Here is a 21,765-nt window from a genome sequence, read left to right as displayed (position 1 = left end):
GTGATTTTGTAAGGGCTGGAGCTTTCTGAAAAGCTGTAGCTCTTGGTTGCTCTCCAGCAGCCCTGGCTGGAGAGACACCTGTTTCACACTCTTGCAGCTGAGCCTCTAGAAGGTCTCATGGGAAGGGTCCCTAATTCCCTGCAGTGAAAGCCATCTGGATTAGTTCACATCTCATCCGGCAGCCATTTAATCTAAAGTGGACTAACTTTGCCCAAAAAGTCAGGGTAGACAGGGAATATGGCAGGGTCTGGCTGTAAAATGATCTGGTAATCTCAATAAATAAACTAGTATGGCTTTTAGTTTTTTGACACAGTCCCAACTATACCTGCAACTGGATGTTTGACTGCTTATTCCATTTTTCTGTAAGCTTAGCGGATATGGTGAGATATCTGAAAGTAATTTTCCATGCTGAAAAAATTTAATTGAAATGACCACATCCCATTGATTCATTCTATGTACCCTGAAAGAGTGCATGTGTTACCGCTTGATAACTACATTTGCCCAGTAAACATTACTTCAGTAGTAAGAAGTCAATAATCTGTGAAGTGCTAAACATGCATCTAACTTTAAAATCTGAAATAAAACCTGAAAGGTGGCTCACAGTTTTTATGCATTGGACAAAATGTGATCATCTGAGTTAAAGCAGTCATTTTGGATTCTTCTAGGCTTTCAAATTATTGGCAGCCTGTAGGGTTTAAGATTTTGGAATCCGAACCATTAGCTCCATGTAACAAAGGCATGTGTAAAATACAAAGAATTATGCAAAAACATTTTGTCTTGCTTTATAATGTATAATTTATTCGTGATTGAAAATATGTAGTGCTTTTGACACACCTGTTGCGATCTATTTAGTGATTTTTAGGTGCTTTAATTGCACCTCCTTAACATTCAGATTTTTACAAGTTTTACCACTATAGCATCTTTACAGGACTGGGACAGATTTCTGCTGGTGACTTACATAGAACTCTATTGTTCTTTACATTAGATTACATAGTAGCTCAATGAGTTAAGGATAGGCAGTACTCAAATTACTGCTTTTCTATCTTTTGTAGGGCAAATGATGTGCAGATTGTACTTGAAATTTCTTTGATATTGAAAGGATTAGATTTATATTGGTGAGGTCAAACTTGATCCAGCATGTCTGTTGCTTAACATGTTACCTACACAGGGGCGTGTTTCATTTTTTTGTTGTCTACTAATATGTATCCCAAAGCTGTCACACCAATAACAACAAAAAGAAAACCAAACCTCAAAATTTCTACCTGCTAGTAGAAATGGACAAATATTTGCCAAAACACAAAGCTGAAAAGACCTAGAAATGAGTTTAAGGAAAACCACCATCATTGTATGCAGATATAATTTTTATATCTTCATGAATATTATATCCAGTAGAAATATGTTGGAGTTCTTTATATGTGGTGAAATAATGTGAATGTGATTTAAATGACTTGCTGAAAGTATCTTAAATTATTTTCTTCATATTCTTTCAAATATATAGCAGTTACTGAACTTTGGATACTTCTTACTTGCATTAGAGTGTGGGTTTTTTGTGGTTTTGTTGGTAGATTATTTTTTTTTAATTCAGGAATCCTCCTGATACATTTTCATTCTAGCACTGAGTTCTGTTATAAATTAAAAAAATAGGCTTTGGAAGAAAAAAAACCACATTTGATTGTTTAAGTAGTTATCAAGAGAAAAACAAATCTGCTAGTTCTTGCTTTCATTGATTACACAGAGACTGAAAATTCCCAAGTCACTGTTATATTTCATTAAGTGTGATGATGGAAATGGTGTACAACATCATCATCTTTTTGAATACAGTGCTGTAAAATAAAAAGACAAAAATATTTCCTCATGAAGAATTTTAGCTGACTACCTCTTCACAAATGTTGGTTTAATGTAGTATTTTTCCTTATTTTTAATTCTTGTGTAAATGAACAGATGGGAACATTTTGCCTGTAAAACTTCAGGTTTATTTAGGGAAGAGGTAAATGGTGAGTCTCTGTGCTCGTTGATACTTTTAGCATAAGTTTTTCAATTCATAATTCACATTAAATCTCACTTAAAAAGTTCCCACTCTTCTTGTCCTGAGTTCTGAGGAACAAACATCCACGTATTTACTACTATGATTTCCCAATTTGATCTGAGGAAGGTTTTGCACAGGAGCTGTAGAATCAGGTAGGTAATTGCTTTCCTTCCCAGCCCACAGAACAGTAGGTTAGATTTAAAAGGATGAAGAAAATGAGTAAGCGAGTAATTGAAGATGGAAGAAAGAAATTGCTGTCCCTGGTGTTACCTTGGTAGGCAGATTGTTCCTTTTTCTGTTAAAAAAATAAAATATGACCAGTTTTGAGAGGGTTCATTTTAGAAAGACGCCATTAAAATTGGACTCTTGTGACATTTGGAAGTTGTTCTATCATCAGTTCTTTTGCAGTCCTGACTCTTCCCTGGAAACTTCTGATGTGTTTTTGTCATGACACTTACAGAAGTGAGGCATGCAGAACAGGGATTCATATGAGCTGCTTTGGGATTGGGAGAAGTATTAGTGGGTCTAACACCTGCTCCATACTGTTTTCAGGATAGACTAGCATGATTTGGCGACTGATTTACATGGCTGCTGCACACAGCATCATTGCAAAATCTGTGATAAGCTGTCAATACCTGTCAAGACAGAAATAAATTTGTATGTTAATCACCTAGAAATGCAGGGAAATAAATAGTTTCTGTACTTCACCGTGTTCACGTGGAAAATACTGTTGTTAGGAATAATGTAAGGCATAAGTGGTCCTTATTCCATTAGCAGTTACAGACAGTACACCCTTGCTGTGAATAGGCACCTCGGTGTGAGGACACGTACCTAGTAGTGAAATCCATACATCCCTCAGACATTGCTGCCAGGAGTAAGACAGTGAAGCCATTCAGGGTCCAGAAGAAAGCTTTACACAGCCAGGCCTGCATTAGAATGCTAGGTTGTCTGTAATTACTGCACTGGGATTTAGCCAGAATAGCTATCATATTGTGAAACATGCCAAGTGATATTTTTCTGGTTTTTTTGTTTGTTTTTTTTTTTTTTAATAGCATAAGCAGATGTGATTTTGACTTTTCATCTTATCAAAAGCAATGAACTCTTTTTTTTCCCACAGTATCCTATTGAGTTGGCTAACAAATTCTTAAATGTTCTGGTATGTTAACATGTATGGCATAAGAGCATAAGCTGTTAAATACCACAACCACATAAATGCTGAAGCTTAAAAATGCAAAGATATTACTCAGCCTAGTGGAAAAAAACCTCAAAAATTATCTGAAAAATTGGGAGTAACGAATCTGTTTCATTTATATTTCTTACTCCTAGCTTTTCATAAAGCAAAAAATGCCATAGATTTTGTTCTAAATGGATGCAATAAATATGCCTGAAGTGCTGTGTTCCATATATTTAATAAATTATATTGTAGGTGGGGTGTTTGCCTTCTTCTGAATTATTCACTACAGCATTTTAGATAATGTAACTTTGTATCTCATTTCTAAACCCACTCTTAATAACTTAATATTTCAACCACAAATATTCATCATGTTAAGAAAGGAATGATTTTAGGGGGAGGGAGAAAGAAGGAAGGGAACAAAGTGTCTGACATTCCTTTTGAATTTGAGGAATAATTGAAGGTAATGTATTGTCTCACACATGCCAGAACTGTCTTGTGGATCTTCAGCTATTATCTGCTTCTGTATTTCTAGATATTTAAGTCAATAGAGCTGAAGATCAAGCCCTAGTTATACTGGGATCCCACAAGGCAGAAACTTTTGCAAAACAGAAAGAAACTGAAAATAGCTGGAAATAGCTGGGCTTATAGGCTTGACTTGGAGATAAAGTAAAAGTGATGGAGAGATGGTTTTTCTGATTGAACATAGAACTGGTAGTGATGCTAAGAGACAAAATGAGTCATCCTTACCAAATGTCATGAGATTCCTCATGTCCTTGCTGTTTGTTTGTTGATTTAGAATGGGATGAAGCAAAAAACTATTCAAGCAACATTAGGTCAGGCTTTTTATTTGTGTCCTGCATTTTTTTACCATTGTAAATTCCAGTGAAATAAGTACTAGTATTTTAGTAGCTGGAGAAATGCAGGTAGGTCTTGAAACTATCTGTGCTTGTCAGGTATTTATCCAAGTGTACCCTACCTGTGCTGTAACATGGGAGCCAAGAGTGCACATTCAACCCTATGCTGCAGTTCTACTTGCATAAGTTTTTGTGAAACTGGTGCTGTAGGGTTCCCTGCTGACTGGTGCTTCCTGTGGTTCCCAGTAGCTTTCCCAAGATAATGGACCTCATGACACAGTAAAGTATCAAGAGGTGTTCCTAAGGACTTGTACTTTGTGGCCAAAATGGAGGTAGTTTCAAATACAGAGAAGGATCTGTAAGATATTCATGCTGGGTTGAGGGGGCCATTTCTGTGTCAGTGAGACTCAGCCTCTCTTGAAATGCCCTTTTTGAAATGCTTGAAAATTGTAGGAAGTGAAGTTTTCTCCTTCCAGAAGCTGAAGTCTGTAGGGCTTGTGATGTGTGTGAAGAAATTTTGTACTGATTTTAAATGTTCTGAATGATAAATGCATCAATGTGGAAAATGAAAGGTTGAGTTGGGGAAATAGTCATAAAAGGCTATTGTCTATCATTCAGATGAGCGGATGAAAGTAAAAAAAAAAAAAGTTTAAAGGGGAGTTTTTGAAACTTACAACTCTGTGAGACATTGTTTCCTCTTCCTAAACTCCAACTACCCTTCTTAAATACTTATTACATAGATCTTTCTGTATAAAATCCAGGGTTCCAGGCATCCTCTTAATTCCCTAATTAGCCTGTGACTGTTTTGCTTGTACACTGGTAGCCCTAATATGGAAATGTACAACCAACAGGTTCTGCATGCCATCTTCAGAATAATACATTTGTCTACTTTTGAAGTGGCAGCAGGCATCTTAATGTATAAATTTTGCTTTCTAGTATTTTTAATCTTTCATGTGACAGTGAATTATTGACTGGCTAAAACTAACATACGATACATCTGAAGCTAAAATGGACAAAAAAGTAGAATCACTCACTTCTACCACCTGACAGACTCAACAGAAGGAAAAGTAGTAAAACCTATGCTTTGATCAGTGAAGGGGGTGGATCAGACCCTGAGCACACCACAGAAACAGATTAATGGAAAAAACCTGTGCTGAGCTTTGCCAGTTTTCTGGTAGTAAATGCACTTTTAAAGTCCCTGTCAGCTGGGTCTTCCAGAACAGAAATGTCATTGCAAAGGAGCTTGGGATATCTTTCTGTGTCAGAATGATGAGTAGAGAAGACATTGCAAAGGTGATAAAAAGAGCTTAGCAGAAGGGAGGCATTTTTCGATGGAGACATATTCTTGGGACTTCTGAGAAGCTTCTTTAGTGCAGCCAGGCCAACTTTCATGTCTAAACCATGAACTGCATGAAGCTTATTCAAATGTACATTTTATTCCATACAGTCAAAAAATCAGCTGAGTTAATGAATATTTTGGGCACCCGTAGTTTTTATGTAGTGTGTGAAACTAAACATCCGCAATATGTACGTGCATGTGGAAGCTAATGAGTTCTAGTTTTACATGGTATGTTTATACATTAATTCCATAGATGAAACTAATAGGTTCAGAATGTAACAAAAAATGTACCTGAATTCCACAAGATGAATCTGTTTATTTTCATATAAAATTTTATCTGAGTACCTTTGTGTTAAGGAGTCCACAAGATACAATAGACTTGATACACCTATTTAGCCTGGTAGGTTTTTTTCTCTTTTTTTGTGGTTTATTTGCAATAGTTCCATAACAGTTGTATAAATAGGTGTGTTGGTGTTGGCTCAATTATCTGTATTTTCATGCACTTTTAGTCTGTAGTACCACCTAGGAGTCTATCTCCATGAGTGACATGGGTGTCCGTGCTTCTAAAGAGTACAGCCTTTGGGAAACTCCATTCCACAGCTGCAGAAGTGAATTACTGACATGCCAACCTCATAGTGGCTGCATTTGATTGTAGAGTTTTTCCAGGCATGGGCCATTTCCTTATTAGGAGTTTTCTGCTCAGCAAAAAGAGCTCTGTTGCTGAACATTTTTTGACACAGCACACTAACACGGTGCTCACCAACACTGGGGGACTGACAGGTTTTGTAAAGGTGCTCATTGAGTGATCTTGCTCTTTTTTTGCAGAATCATGTAAACCCAGCAATGGATTTTACTCAGACCCCTCCTGGAATGCTGGCCCTCGACAACATGCTGTACTTTGCTAAACATCACCAGGATGCTTATATTCGGGTAAGGCTTCCTCTTGTCATGGAGATCTTTGCAGTTGCCTGTTCACAGCAATTATGTCCTGTTTGCAGTTGACTTTGGAGGGGAGAATCAAAATCCTGGTATCATTAATAGCAAACTCTAGGAAGACAAACCATGTGACGCTAAAACATGACATAACTCTGTAAAAGCTCTAGGAGAAAGCTGCACAGTGTCTTGTCTGTCATTGCTGAATCAAGTATTCTATTCTATTGCTGAGTCAAATATTCAGATATTACTTTTTGCAAGTGCTCCTTTTTGCTTAGGCCTGCAAAGAGAAGAGAAATGAACCTGTGCTTTTGTCAGATGCATAATGGATGACCATAAACTCAGAAAGGAGTAATTATGCAGAAATCTCTGACCTCCTCCGAGTCTACCAAAAACTGACAGTATTTTTTTGTGGAAAGGAGGATTTGAAGATCAAGTGCTTTGAGAGGTGACTGAGTTGGCAGGGTACTGAGAGTTAAGATGCTTCCACTAAAACTACTGCTGTAGGAGATGTCAGGCTGGGAGTAAAATACGTACAAAGCATCATGATTTACTTGTGTAACCCATTCCTGCCCCCTGCCCACTCCACCTCCTACATTATTTCAAGGTTATTTCAAAGGTAGTTAGAGGAGATTATGTGTTGCATCCCTACAAGAAGAGGCATACAGCTGAATAATTCCTGCCTCTGAAGAGAACAACTTTTCCTGAACTTTATTGAAATAAAATGCTTGCCAAGCATAAACCAAGCAAGCACAGATAGGGAGGACAGTCACAAAAGTCAGTGTCTGGAGTTCATAGGGATGGTTTAATTCCCGAACAGAAATGCTCATGCAAACCTGGTTAAAGAAGGCTGTGTACAGTAAGAAAACAGTAGACACACCAATAATTTCCACTAAAAGTCAAGAGTGATCTTTTAATATATGTTATCATCTGTTTTCTGTTTGAAGTAAGTTGGTGTCAAAGCTCTAATAGGTTTGCAAAGGGTCTGATGATATGTATGGACATAATACCAGATTATGAGATTGTAGGATTTGCTCTTTAAATGGATCTTTCTCCTCTGTCTGAATCTAGCAATAACTCTTTAAAAAGACACTGTGGTAGTGTCTTTGTATTCTATACAATATTAGTGTTTGTATTCTATACAATATTATTTATCAACCCCTATAAATCCCTGAAATCAAGGGATTTATAGGTAATGAATAAAGAGCATGTTTTCTGGAGAAACTATGCTGAATAGTGTTTTTGTTTATAAAAAGAAAATTGCTTACTGTTTCTCATTAAAATTTGATAAGATCTGGACTGTGCTACTTCATACTTATGAAAATTCTGTTTAGAGAATTAGAGGTAGCCAGAGCTTCCAAATGGGTCAGACATGTTTTAAAGAAGTTTGAAATGTTTGAAAGAGGACAAAAAATCTGTTGAAATAGAGCTTTCCTTGGCATCTCTCAAGTTTTTCTTATTTTTTCATGTTCATGTTGCAAATGCTGTCTTAAAAATTGGATTCAGTGAAGCATGTAATTAGCCTCTTTTTGGAAAGGATTTTGCTGCCGGCTCAGCCCTGTTTCTATAATGCAGTATTTTTGCTGCTGCATTACTGAGAATTTTTGTTGTTTTGAGCTGCCTGGTTTTATTCCTGCATGGTTCCTGTTAGGAGAGTGCCTGACTGCCTCATGTATTTCCCTCCTGAGAAAGAGTACACATCCACTAGCAGTGCCTTGCAGAGGCACTCTCAGATTCAATTGCTTGCCTAAAGCTGCTTTGGGGACTGTAAATGTGCTTTGGGAGTATGTTAGTCTATCCACCACTCTGAGGAGTTCTACTTAGTGTTTACACAGCATTGCTGGCGCAGTAGGAACACCTCTGAGATGATGGTGTTGTGCAACTCCTACAGTGTTGATAGTCTTTGATTGCAAAAGATACCTACTTTCTCCCTCTTCATCTCCTTGACTTGCTAGCTGGTGTACAGTAGTTTCCTGTGGGCCCTGACATACCTGTTCCTTTTTCACTTTCCTTATTTCACATCTAACATTACCTTTCCTTCATGGCCTTTGGCTCCCAAACCTCCCACAATGCCAGTTTGCTCTACTTGTACAGCCTGTTGACCTTGCTTATTTTTTTTCAGATGTATTTCTACTCCTGTACCCTAATAAAATTCCTTCTGTGGTCAAGCTGAAGTTTCCACAAGCAATTGTTAGCTATATACTTGCATCCTGAAAAATTTTTTTGACAGGAGCTCTTCTCTTTTCATTGCTGACACTTGGAAATAGTTTGGTTCCTAGGAGGAGAGATTATTTTCAACTTGTCTCTTTGCAATTCAATTGATTCCTGTGCCATGGGTTAATTCCTAAGCCCCAGATACTATCTCTGCTATGCAGTAATTAGAAATTGAGGCTGAAAATCAGAGCTGGTTTGAAACAAACTGGGAATAACTGAAGTTTTCCCTGATAGAATGTGATGTATTAAGCAGAGACGCTATCAGGAAGTCATAATGGTTTCAGTGAGTGTATTGGCAGTGTTGCATTTTAATGGGCAGCATAATTCCCTGCAGTCTAACCTGTGACTCTTAGGATGCTCCTGCTCCATGACCCTTAGCTCTTGTATTAATGAAAATAATGGATAAGCAGAAGTTAGAAGAGAATACAGTCAATAAGTAATCTCTTCCCTTTTCACTCCTTGTTCTGCCTCTCATAAGAGATTCTGCTTAGGAGTAATTTGCATAACAAATAGATTAGTTAGGTAGGAAGGATGTCTGAAACTGAGGTGCCCTCTTGGGGTCTGGCAGTGGGGCTTCAAAGACCAGTAGAAAACTAATGTACTTTAGCACACTAAAGTAGGAAGAGTAAATACAACTGCAATGCTTTAAAGAACATGGGCGTGAAGGCACTGCAGCAGATGGGTAACTGCATCTTGAAAGCAAAAGGCATGAGGGTGAAAATATGGGTGTCACATGGTAAAGTAGGAAACAGAAATAACCACACTTTTCCCCTTGTTTTGTTATTTTTTTAACTACTTCCCCACAATCCACTTTTTTTTCCCCCCCCCATTGTATGCTTTTTCATGATATTGCAGTAATATGTTTTCTTTGCTAGCTGTCTTCTTTCAGATAAACACAGTGTTTACACAAACTTTGAGTCAACAGAGTTCGAACCTCAGGGCTTTGTTTGCCATACAAGATGACTGGAGCCTCCAGTAGAAAGATTGTTTAGTGAATGGGAAAAAACCAAACACATTCTCTTTGACTGTGTGGTGTCATTAGCTATCATTTGTTTTTTTAAATAAGCGTCCTATTGAATTAGTTTCTTGTTGAGTTATCTTTTCTTTCTCTTTAAATAATTGTCTGGTGCTATCAGTGACTGATACATACTGGAATTTCTTCATGTTGCACTTAAATAATCAATCACTATAGATGTTTGGCTTTTAAAAGGTGATGACATAGTATATGGAATACATTGATATATGGAAGTAATGTTGAATTTCTGCAAGAAATTTTAAAAATTTCCACAGGAAATAATTGGCATCTTCCCAAGATCCATAATTATAGGATGGCTAGAGTGTATAATTAAATTTAACAGAGAAGAAAATGATTGGAATAAAGCTTTGTGACAGATAATTTTTTTGTTCTTTTGTAGCAGACAAGTCATGTGTTCCCCCACTTTCAATTTATTCCTTTCCAAAACTACTTCAGCTTCACATTCTACTAATTTTAAAAATAAAATTATAAGTTACCATTGAAGGCAGACTTTATTCAATACAGACATATTGAAATTTTTCTTACTGGTAACTTGTAGCAATGTGCCTTTTAATTTTTCTGAGTGTAAAGAGTCTGTGGAAAAAACCTTTCTCATTCTAATGAATTTCATGACTGACAAATTAGTGGCTTGTCTATATTTTTCTTCTGTGTTTCTGACCAGCTGTATTCTAGCAGGACTCACTGCTGTTTTGGGGTCAGATTCTGCCTTGAGAGGACACATACTGTGTCTCATCATTTTGTTTAAGCACAAGGGATTGGTGCTTCAGGCAGAAAATACAAATAAAATTAGCAGCTTTGGGTCTGAACATTGGCTGGTCACCTATTTTGGGTTTTGTCCAGGTGGCTGCCTAAGTTTATGTCCTGTTCTTTGCCCTTTATCAGAGTAGTAGGGTCTTCATCTGTAGGAAAAATATCATTTTACTCCAGCCTGAAATTCAAGTCTCATCTGCAGAAGAAAAAGTTTATCCTTTTTCCTACTGATTATCTATTTTGTTCAAATATTTGTTTGATATTGCATGTAAGATTTTCCATATAAAAAAATCATTGCTGGGGTGGGAAGGCAATGTTGAAATCCACGCTGAAAATTGGATCCATTTTATAATGTATACAGTGCTTCTAAATTTTTGAGAGTGGTGTGTAAGGTACTTAGTTTTAAAGATAACAAGTTTTAAAAGTTATTACAATTTTCCAGGTAAAAACCCCCAACACGTGGACTTTGGTTGCGCCAAGGATTACTTTGATTACCTGAAAATTAGAAGCTGACTCGGTTTATGGTCAGCACTAGAAAATCCCCCTTCCCCTGAGTTTGCTGAGTTGGTAATTTGGTTACTCACACAATTGTAATTCAGGGACACTTCTTCCCCAGCAGCTACATTTGCGGAGGCTGAGAAGCAAAAGCTTCTGAAAGCTTTTGCATTTGAAGCTTTCAGAAGTCAGAGAGGAGGAGCAGGTGCTGTTTGCAAGTGCCAGTGATGCAGGCAGGAAGATTGCTGGCATCCTGCAGGGACCTTTCAGAACCCAAATGGGTTGAGTCACAGTCAGACTGTCTGCCGTATACTTTCTAGCCCATGCAGTTGTTGTATAGGAGGCTGCCTACACATCCTTCCGTCAATTCAAAAGTCTCCTCGTGCCTACTCACTCTCTCCTGATCAGATATGAGGAGTCCAACATATAATTTCAGCATTTTGCTGAAATAAAATTGAGCTTGATTTCTGCCATGTTTTCCTCCCCTCCCAAAAGTGGTAGGAAAAGAGATGTAGCTTTTTTTTTCTGTAGAAAGTAGAGAGAAAAGGGAGGTTTTTTACATGAGTCTTCCTGGTGAGTCTCGTGAATAAATGCAAAGAGACTTAATTGCCTAAGCCAGGCTCCCAGATTATTGATGTGTTCTTGTCTTTTCTCAGCCAAGCTTTCCATTTTTGTTTCTTCCCAAGCATCGCACAATGTTTCTCCTTTACATGACAACTCTGAGGGCCTGCATCGCTGAGGAGGATTGAGATGGGTCCCTCTGCAGTTAAAGATGCAAATTCCTGGAGTGGCTGATTGCAGCATAAACACAACACTAGCACTGAGGAGGAGAATTCTAAGGGAGTCATGGCACTCTCTGCACAGCCTTGTGTGGAATGTGCAGTGGGATACATGTGGCATCTTACAGTCCTCTGTGAGTTCAGATCACTTTCCACCATTCAGAGCACTCCTAAACTTTCCCAGGTTTATGGCAGTTGTTGTCTAAATGATGTCCTAATCCAAAGGGCCCAGAAATTGTTGCAAGCCTAGCAACTGTTCACAAAAGGTTTTGAAGCACGACAAGATTGCAGCAGTAGCATACAAAGATTAGGCTAGTTTTTGTGCAGCTACAGTCCCCCCACCTGTAAAGCTGAGATGTATATGCCTGAGGAGGGAAAACTAACTCTTGATTGTCATGGATTTTCTCATTTACCCCATGTCCAGAGCATTTGTGATGTAACTCTGGTTGCCAGGCTCATTGATGTTCTATAAAAGTTGATGTTTTTCTCAGATATAGCCCTACCACAATAACATTAGGGCAAGCATAGGGCCTGTTTTACATTATGAAAGAAAAAAAAATTTTAAAAACTTGCTATATTCTGCAGATACTGCAGGTTTCTTCCTTCCATCTATGCCATCAGTGAGCCAGGAGAGAACTTCAGGAAAAGCCTTCAGGAAAATTGCCTGCTTACATTTGTGGGGGAGATGGAGGGAGAGGAACACCTGACTGGTAGTTTCCAAAGTGGACCAGTTCAATGCCCTAACACATACCTGTGACTTGCCAAGCTGAAGAGCACATTCTGGTACTGCTTCTGAAGATGGCAGGGCAATGGAGGCTTCTCATCTTGGGCTCTACCGCCAGGCTTTATGATTATTTGGTTGGTTCTTCATAGAGGGAAGAAGGTTCTTCTGCAAAGAAAGAAGGAAGATACAAGACAAACCACTGCATATTTATCTTTACATGGAAAATAAAAATTGCAGTCATGCTTTGTAAGCTAAGGTGTTTGAGTGAGAATGAAAATTTATTGCTAGGTGAGCACCTGCAGAACCACACATATTTAGCTTGAGATAGTTTCACACTACATTTGTTTGAAAAGTATAACTTCATCATAATTTTCCAGAAAAACATCAACTTTTGGAAATGTTAAGCCATCTCATATCAGTGGCTCCTTTCTTATTTTTCAGTATCTGTAGAAGGTCTCAACTTTTCTTCCAGATCTTTGTTTAAATTGCAATTCTAGTGTCTTCCGGAGACAGACAGAAATAACTGTTGCTTTATTTTGGCTTTGCTATGAGAAATTTCTATAATGACTCAGGAATGTCAAGGAAGGAAGCGATAAGAGAGAGAGAAAGCATTGGAAATTAAAAATACAGCATTAGAGGGGATAATGCAGAGTGAGGGATGTTGGAAGAAGACTGATGCTGAAGCAAATGACAAGCTACCTTAGGAAGAAAGCAAAGATGGTGATGAGGATGAATGGAAACTGAGTCTGTCTGCAGTAGTCTTACCCTTCTCAGGAAGCATATCTTAAAGATTTGCTTCTTAGACTTACCTAAAGTACCTAACTGAAGAGGAATGGTGAAGCCTACCATATGTGATAAGGAGGCTTAGGGGAAAAAAAAAAGCAGTGTCAAGAAAAGGAAGAGAATCCCTGCAATTTCTGGATATTTAAATGCTGCTTGACCTTTCATTTTGGGTCTAAGGAGGTTTTTAATGATCTCTACTAAATAGCTCTCTGAACCTCTTGATATTAACCTGCAACAGACTGCTAAAAAGCTTGTTCTCTATTAAGACAGGATCATTTTACAAAATTGGTCTGTAGAAATGCTCCTTTTTAATAGTGCAGCAATATTCATTGAATTGCCTGCTCTGGGACTTAGTAGAAGTATTAATGCAGCTACAGTGGATCTTGCTTTTCTTTCAGTTCTGTATTTATTTCCTAATCACAATGAATCTCTATTTCATTGCCAAGCTCTGATTTTGGCTCGGGAATCTGAGAATTACATCTGCAGTTGCCATGGGCAATATGCTTTGAGACAATTTCATCTTTAATGTGAAGGATTAAGGGACTGGCTAAGTCGATATCTCTTCCCAGTGAAGGAGCAATGTTTCTGTCTGGTGTTTTCAGCCTCCTAGATTTTGATGAGGAAACTTTTGAAGATACCTGTCTTCCAAATTTTGCCTTTTGTCAGTCATTAACTCTTAAATGCAGGTATAAGCTTCACTACTGAAGCTGATGCAGACTTTAAAACCCATAGTAGTCAAGTGTGGTAAATCCTTCACGTAGTCCACTGCCTTCTGAGGGTCTATTTTGGGATCCTGAGGTAGTGACAGACTCAATGAATAATTCAATGGAAAATCATAAAGGCACACTGCCATAAATTTAGAAAATCTTTTTGCTTTTGAGGTTGGTGTTTTGTAAGGAGTTTTTTTGCTACTGGAAAATTTGCATTATTTCCCTTTGATCTTGGCATGATACTTAAATTTATTTTATTTTAAATTAAAACATTAGTTTTGATATTTTTATTTACTAATTTTGCATATTTACATTTTATATATTAACTTTCTTTATTATAAGTTTGGTGGTTTTTAAATTAGATTTAAAACTAATTTTTTTTTTTTTATGTCCAGGCCCTTGGTAGGTATCTTGTTAAACCTCAGACAGTTTTCCTCATCCCATCCATCCAGTCTGTCGTGGTCATTCTTTTTACCCTCCAGTTGATCAGCATTCCCATCCACTTTGGCATCATCTGTGAACTGACTGAAGGGGCACTTGGCCCCCTCACCCAAAACATTGACTGAGGTGTTAAACAGGACTAGGCTCCATACTGATCCCTGAGGTGCACCACTTGTGACTGGACACCAGCTGGATTTAGTTCCATAGATAGATGGAACTATATAGAAGATAATTTAAAATAATAATAATAACTGTACAGAACTGTATTCTACTACTAATACTGTCAAATTCTCATGCCTTAACAGGCTACAGACTTGCATCTTTAGAACTCTCGAGAATATGGATAACACTGATTTCCTAAAAATTTCACCTTCTTACAATTTTAAAAAACATTTTTCAACCTCTTCATTTTTCTTCTCTGCTAGTCAATTAATCTCATTTATTCTCTTCTCATTTTATGATTCTTTCACTCAGTTTATCTTTTTTTTCCTTCCGTTTTCTGAGCTGCTGTTGTTTTGTTTATTTTTACAAAGAAAATTCACTAAGGCATTTCCTGTATGCCCTCTCTTGGTAATTTTCTTTTGTTTTTCCATAGAGATTTTTGTCTGGACTTTTTTGCTCTTCCCTAAAGAAAAAATATACATTGTTGTTGAATACTGCACATTATGGTGGATTTTTTTTCTGCCTCATGGTAATGGGCAGTATTGATCAAAGACACAAGAGGAAGAGAAGAGGATCTGCAGAATTTAATACTCCTGTACTGTGAGCTCATTTTGGTTTTTAACTGTATAACCTCTAGTGTATTATAAGCTGCATTTCCACATTTGACCTACCCAATTCTGTAACTTCACAAGGACTGAAGACAGGAAAAACTGGCAGAAGTAGATTTGTAGTTTCAGAATAAAGGGTAGCCGAATAGATTTGTAGCATTGCAATAAAGGGCAAACCAGTGTCAAGATAGTACTGAAGTAAGATGGGATGTGAGCCAGCAGTGCGCCCAGGTGGCAAAAGGGCCCATAAAATCCTGTCTTGGATCAGCAATACTGTGGCCAGAACAGTGATTGTCCCCATGCACTCAGCACTGGTGAGGCCACACCTTGAATCCTGTGTTCAGTTTTGAGCCCTTCGCTGCAAGAAGGATATTGAGGTGCTGGAGTTTGTCAAGACAAGGGCAACGGAGCTGGGCAAGGGTCTGGAGCACAATAAGGAGCAGCTGAGGGAGCTGGGGGTGTTCAGCCTGGAGAAAAGGAGGCTCAGGGGAGACTCTTATCACTCTCTACAACTCCCTGAAAGGAGGTTCTTGTAGCAAGGTAGGAGTTGTTCTCTCCCAAGGAAGAAACAACTAGACAAGAGGCAATGGCCTTAAGTTGTGCTAGTGGACGTTTAGGCTGGATAACAGGAAAAATTTATTCATGGGAAAGGTTGTCAACAACTGGAACAGCCGGCTCTGGGGAGTGGGGAGTGGTTGAGTCACCATTTCTGGTGGTATTTAAAGGACATGTACATGTAGGCACTTGGAGACATAGCTTAGTTAGTGATGGATCCAGCAATGTTGGGTTAATGGTTGGACTGGATGATCTTAAATATCTTTTCCAACTAAATGATTCTGTGATTCTGTGGTGCCAGAAATTCTACTGCAATGTCCATGATCTCTGCTTTTGAATATTTGTTTTCCCCAAGCAAAATTTAACCACTGTAGCTGCTGATTGCGAATGTCTGGTGGATCTGCAGCTCACTGTGGATTTTTGATGAAGAGGTGGAGGAAGATAACAGGGTGGAGCACTTAATGACCATTAATGATAGACCTCCATTTAAAGGAAGGTTGTGTGGGCTTGCAGCTTCCTCACTACTTTCCTTCCAGTGGTAAAATAACTGTTGTGATAAAAACGTGACTCAAGCCAGGAGTATGCTCTATAGATAGAACAAAGTATTTTCTGTCTTTTCTGTGTGTTATATTTCTTTCTCTGGTATTGTTTTCACCAGTTTATGAAGGGAACGTGTCCATTCCCTGCTTATTTCTCCTCCGTAACCACAGTGATAAAGGAAATAACATTAAAACCATGTCCTTATCAGCTCTATTTATAGCATTTTACTTTGGAACAGGATATGAGTAGTGAAGTCGTGAAAAGAGTATTACAAATATAATAATGAATGTTGTAAATCTGTTGCCAAGACTAGGAATGATTTCTCTTTGGATATTTATAAGAACCTATTTTTTTTCTTTCCCTTTTTACTGTTGCTGTTTCCTGCAGAAGATCCATATCTGTCGAATTTGCCCACAGATATTTAGATGCAGTAAAAGGCCGTCCATCTTACTTTCTTAGAGAAATGTGGCATGGCAGCACTGCTTTATTTTGTACAGCAAATGCTAAAAAAACTTATGCTTGTAGAGAGTGTGTCTGAGGATCATTTTAAGACTGCTTTACATATTGATTACTCAAATTGCCATTTAATTTGCTGTATAGCAATACACAGTGCCTTAACTATTTCTGTGGCATTCTTATTGATTGCTGTAATTCTGTCTTACATTATATGCATATATGGTGTCACCATTAAATATTTATGTGCTCATGAAATGTTAATATGTCGGGTTAATGTGAGACTCAACAAAGTGCATTTGCCAGAAGTGAGCAGAAATACATCCCCATGCTTCTCTCTCCCTCCCCCTTGCCCTTTCAATTTGCCTCTTCATTGATTTTATTACCAGTGTTTCTCTGCTGTATCTAAATCTGTGTTGAAGCAACCCCCTGCTCCAGTATGCAGATTTTATGTTTTATTATGTGAGAGATAAAACAGGGTAATAAAAAGAATGAGGGAAGTGATCTTAGAGAGGTATTGAGACACAGAGCTTTCCATTGTGCAGGTGCTACTCTATCATTGCCTCTGCTTTTGGGTGTAGAACTGTAGCTCTATCCTCCATGAGAGAGAGTGAAGCAGGATGACTCATCCAGAATATAAAGTCATATTCACATGTTTCTTGAACAGTGGCTGCAGCAACGTAAAACAAAAATAGCAGGGGTGTTTCTCTGATTTACTGTTACCCAGAGATGACATGGAGCAGTTACATGGCATTTAAACCAAAACTTCTAGAAGGAAAATTCCTCTTGGCAGACTCTGGAACATGACAGAGTACTATTGGAAAAGGCCAGTAAAAGTTTGTGGTGTTAAAGTATGTATCATATCCCTAATGACTTTAAGCTTCTGTGGGAAGTGTAAGCAATCAAAGGAAATATCAGCAGCACTGGAAAACAAACCTGAGAGATCACGTTTTCTCATAACACAGGGAGCATCCACCCTTTTACACCCCTGGCTGATGGGCTGGTTGCCCTCTGTACTGTAGGACTAAAATAGATGCTTTTTGAAGAGACCTTGGCATACTGTGTGAAGAACATAACTTTCCTACTTGCTTTAGGGTTTTCACTCTTTTCCCACGTGCAACTGCTTCACAGGAAAGAAGGACTAAAAGCAGGTCTCCATCTAGATCTAAACAGTCAAATCCAAGATCTGAAGAGTGAGGGAAAGTTTTTAGTGCCATCCAGCACTGAACTGCTTCTCCCCTCCACCTTTCCTCCTGGTTTTGTGTGGAATTCCAGCCTTGAAGCCCTTTGCAAGCCTTTCTTTGCTAAAAAAAAAAAAAAATGGAAAAATTTAAAACAAACTAGTAAAAAACCACAAACAGCACAAAAAGTCAAACAAAAACCATTATGGAGATGGGGGCTAACAAGACAGGAGGAATGCAAGGCAGAGAGCGATGTCTAAATACCTGTTTGTGAGAAAAATTGTGAGATCTGGGATTCTCTGCTGCTTGGCAAAATATTTTACCTTTGAAATTCATTTTCTTCTTCTGTCCCTCATCCCTCGGCTATGCAGCAGCTGTTTAGGATGAGGTTTTTCTTTTTGTAAAGTGGCAAAGTTTGTTCTGCAAAGACAATTTTTGCTTCAAATTTGTTTTGACAGTCTCATTTTTTCCCCAGACCCTGTTCTGCTCTTTTTTTTCAGGCTCACTGCTTCAGTGAAATCTATAGTATTTCTATAACTTTTCATTTCTTATTTAGTTGTAGTGCCAAGGAAAACTTTATCTCCACTGTATCAGATGTGGCAAACTTAATGGGTATATAAATGTAGAAGGAGTTATTTTCTTCCATTTATTTTACAGTGTCACTCAATAGAGAATGCAAGGACTCTCCTTCAGTCATTTTTGCACCATTCATGGGCTTGATACAAGAGTGATTGTTCTCTGAAATGTTTTGAACATAAGCAAAAATTCTTTCCATAATAGAGAGAATGCAGACATTTTCTTCCTTTGTGTGCTGTTTGATTTTATCACTTGAGACTACTTTGAAGACTGAATACAATGATGAAAATTCTGTCCCAATTTGTTTTTATATATCCTTCTAGGAGTCTTCATGCCTATCAATAATTTACCTAATTTCCTTAACCAGCATATTTTAAATGAAACTATTTCTTTCTCTTTGGCTTCTACTTCAGTTTCTCCAAGTCAGGGTGGTGCAGAACCTCAACATTGCATAGCAATGGCATAACTTCCCAGTTGGTCATGGAGCAGCACTGTTTATATGTTGCTTACTGCCTCAGACACAGAATCATAGAATGGTTTGGCAGGGACCTCAGAAATCATTTAGTTCCAACCTCAGAGTAGGGAAACCTTCCACTTGACCAGGTTACACAAAGCCCCATCCAGCCCGGCCCTAAACACTTCTAGAGATGGAGCATCCACAGCTTTTCCAAGCAACCTGTTCCAGTGCCTCACCACCCTCACAAGAACAAATTTCTTCCTAATATCTCATCTAAACCTACTCTCTTTCAGTTTGAAGCCGTGACATAAATGGCATTTGTCATTTGGCTGTGGGGAAGACTAAGGTTTATGAAAACACATTTTCCTGAATTCCCCATACAGTTTCTTAGACTAAGTCTGATATGTCCTGTAAATGTTGGATGTGGAGAACAGTGTTGCAGCTCATGGGTTCTTCAAACTGATTGTTTTCCATTTTGCTTCCACCTTCAGATTGTCCTGGAGAACAGCAGTCGAGAAGACAAGCATGAGTGCCCATTTGGCCGGAGCAGCATTGAGCTGACAAAGATGCTGTGTGAAATTCTGAAAGTAGGAGAGCTACGTAAGTTGATTTGTTTGACCTCTAAGAACTGTGGAGTGAGTTCAGTGATACCTGAGTTTTTTCAATGCAAGGATTTTCTTCCAAGAAGCGTTTCTTGGTATAGTTGCATGTAGAACACTGGCACTCAGAATGACTACATCTGTTTTCTCTCTCTTACTAGTTTGTGGCATCAGAGGTATGAGGGTGGAATAGGGGAAATGGGCACCTATTCTTTGGCTCTCTTCTATAAGAAGTAGGACAGTTGCACAATTTCTAGAGGAGTCAGTTAATTTCCCATGGGGTGATTTGGTGTCGGAGACTTCGTGGTTGTTACATTCCATGACCTTGTCCATAGGTTGGTTTTATATAAGTATCATGGTCATTCTTTGTGGGATTGCTAATCTAAACTGACACATCACATTTTTTCTTAGATATCTGAAGGTGTATCTAAATATCAGATGATAGGCATAAAATTTACTCTGAAAGTGTGATACGAAATACTGTATTTTAATGCAGAGTAAACAAGCTGTCTTTGGCTTCAATTACAGTCACTTGCCAAATTGTTAGATACTATCAAACAGAAGAGCATGTCTCTATCTTCATTAGTCTAGAGTGCTGGTGCTTATTGATATGTCTAAATTTCAGTTACCCATCAATAATATTTTGGATCCAGCTGCAGTCTGTTTTGGCAAGCTCTACCAACAAGTTTCATTTTCTCCTTGCAGAAGCAGGGGGCAAAACTGAGATGCTTTTCTTCCCTCAGAGACATCTTCCTTTTGAATTTTTTTCCCTACTAAAGATCTTTTTTTTTCTTTGCACCCATGTCCAATAAATGTAATGAGAGAAGAGCAATGTAAAAGGCAGAAAGAGAGCCCATAGGTATCATCATTCCTACTAGCCCTGATGCCAACAGGCATCAAAAGTTGTTTTAAAAGTATGATTTGGCTGATACACTTGAAGCTTTTAAATGTAATGTTTTGAGAGAATTTATTGACCAAAAAAACCCCCACAATTGTCTCTGTGCAATGGGCCAGGATAAAACCTGTGCATTTCTTGCAGCTTCCAAATTGATATTTGTGTTTGACAGACCCAGACAAATGAGACAATATTGGCTTTTGAATACCATCCTAAGTAAACCAGAGTTATTAAGGACCACATTCACTATGTCTATAAATACAGAGTTTAGCAACTATTTTAGATGTTTGGCAATGATAGTGTGTTGTATAAGGTTCAGACTGTAGCAGACACGACTCATTAAAATAACCTTACTGCTGCAGTTGAGGTGTCTAATGCCAAATCACGCATGACAGATCTGTCTGATTTTTTTCTGCTGGTAAATGTAGGAGGGACATATGATCTCAATAAAGCTGTAAGCCTACTTGAAATAAGTGCTAAAGATCAATTTTATTTTTACAAATGCACAGAAGAATATCTAAAATCCAAAGAATAGATTTGTACATGGTGTTTTAATGCACGTCCCATCACTCCATGGGACTTTCATTGGAATTTGTTGCTAAAAAAGATGATTGACCTTGATGTTAGCCAGGTGTCTCAGATTTCCTCCTTGCAGTGTGATAAGTCATTTGATAAACTAATTTTTTTGCCATAGACAGGTTTGTCATCTATATATGCAGCAGGCTGTATGTTGGTGATTTCCTATGTATGATACTGTTTGTCCTGATTGCTTCTAACTTCTGCAGATAGATCCTTTCATGTTTTAATTTTTTCCTTTTTTTTTTTTTTTTTTTTTTTAAAGTGGGGACTGTGAATAAACTAAGGGGATTTGGGGTAGGAGATCGGTTACCATATCTAGAAAATATCTTACTTTTAAAAACTAAAGGAATTGTGATACTTTAAAATCTGGACAGGCCGTGTTTGTGTGTTTTGGGTTGGGTGGTTTTTTTTTTTTTTTTTTTGTTAGAGTAGTTCTGTGGTTTGGAAGTGTGGGGTTAAAAAGAAAACTAAAAGAAAGGTTCCCTGAGGATAGCTCTGGCTAAGGGATGTTACCTGCTAATGTTCTGAAGCCACTTGTTTCAGTGTTGCTGAGGCTGCAAGTCTCTGGCATGCTTGGTGTGCTGAAGTGCAGCAGGCTCCCGTGGCGGTCATTTATAGGTGTGGGGTGCTGTAAATGTTATGGTGCTAAGGAGAAGCCTTCTGGTGCTTCTGTTGATAGAAACCAGATGTAGCATGACTGACTTCTGTAAAGTCGTGCTGATCTACACCCACAGAACATCTGTCTCTGGATGCAGCAGTAGGTCTGTGTCGTGGCCTTATATTCACAGAGGACAGAGATAAGGTTACTTCTAACTCATCTTGACAATTCACCTGTTCACCAGTGTGCTTCCTTAATGGTTTTGTTTATGTGGAACCCTAATTGTCATTTGAAAATGCTGTAA

The 21,765-nt window shown here is 38.2% G+C and overlaps 1 protein-coding gene across 4 annotated transcripts in view; it reads left to right on the top strand.

The window, feature by feature from the left end:
* ELMO1 (engulfment and cell motility 1) overlaps positions 1-21,765 on the top strand; it is a 304,600-nt gene that overhangs the window by 137,172 nt on the left and 145,663 nt on the right. For all 4 annotated transcript variants that reach the window (XM_030231869.2, XM_050971394.1, XM_050971395.1 and 1 more), the window contains 2 exons: positions 6,219-6,323; positions 19,282-19,390. In XM_030231869.2, coding sequence (XP_030087729.1) covers positions 6,219-6,323; positions 19,282-19,390 — 214 coding nt within the window. The remainder of the gene's footprint in view (positions 1-6,218; positions 6,324-19,281; positions 19,391-21,765) is intronic.

Source organism: Serinus canaria, chromosome 2 (assembly GCF_022539315.1).
Source record: "Serinus canaria isolate serCan28SL12 chromosome 2, serCan2020, whole genome shotgun sequence".
NCBI lineage: Eukaryota > Metazoa > Chordata > Aves > Passeriformes > Fringillidae > Serinus > Serinus canaria.
Note: the sequence above shows the minus strand (reverse complement) of the source record. Positions and strands in the feature narration are given on the sequence as shown.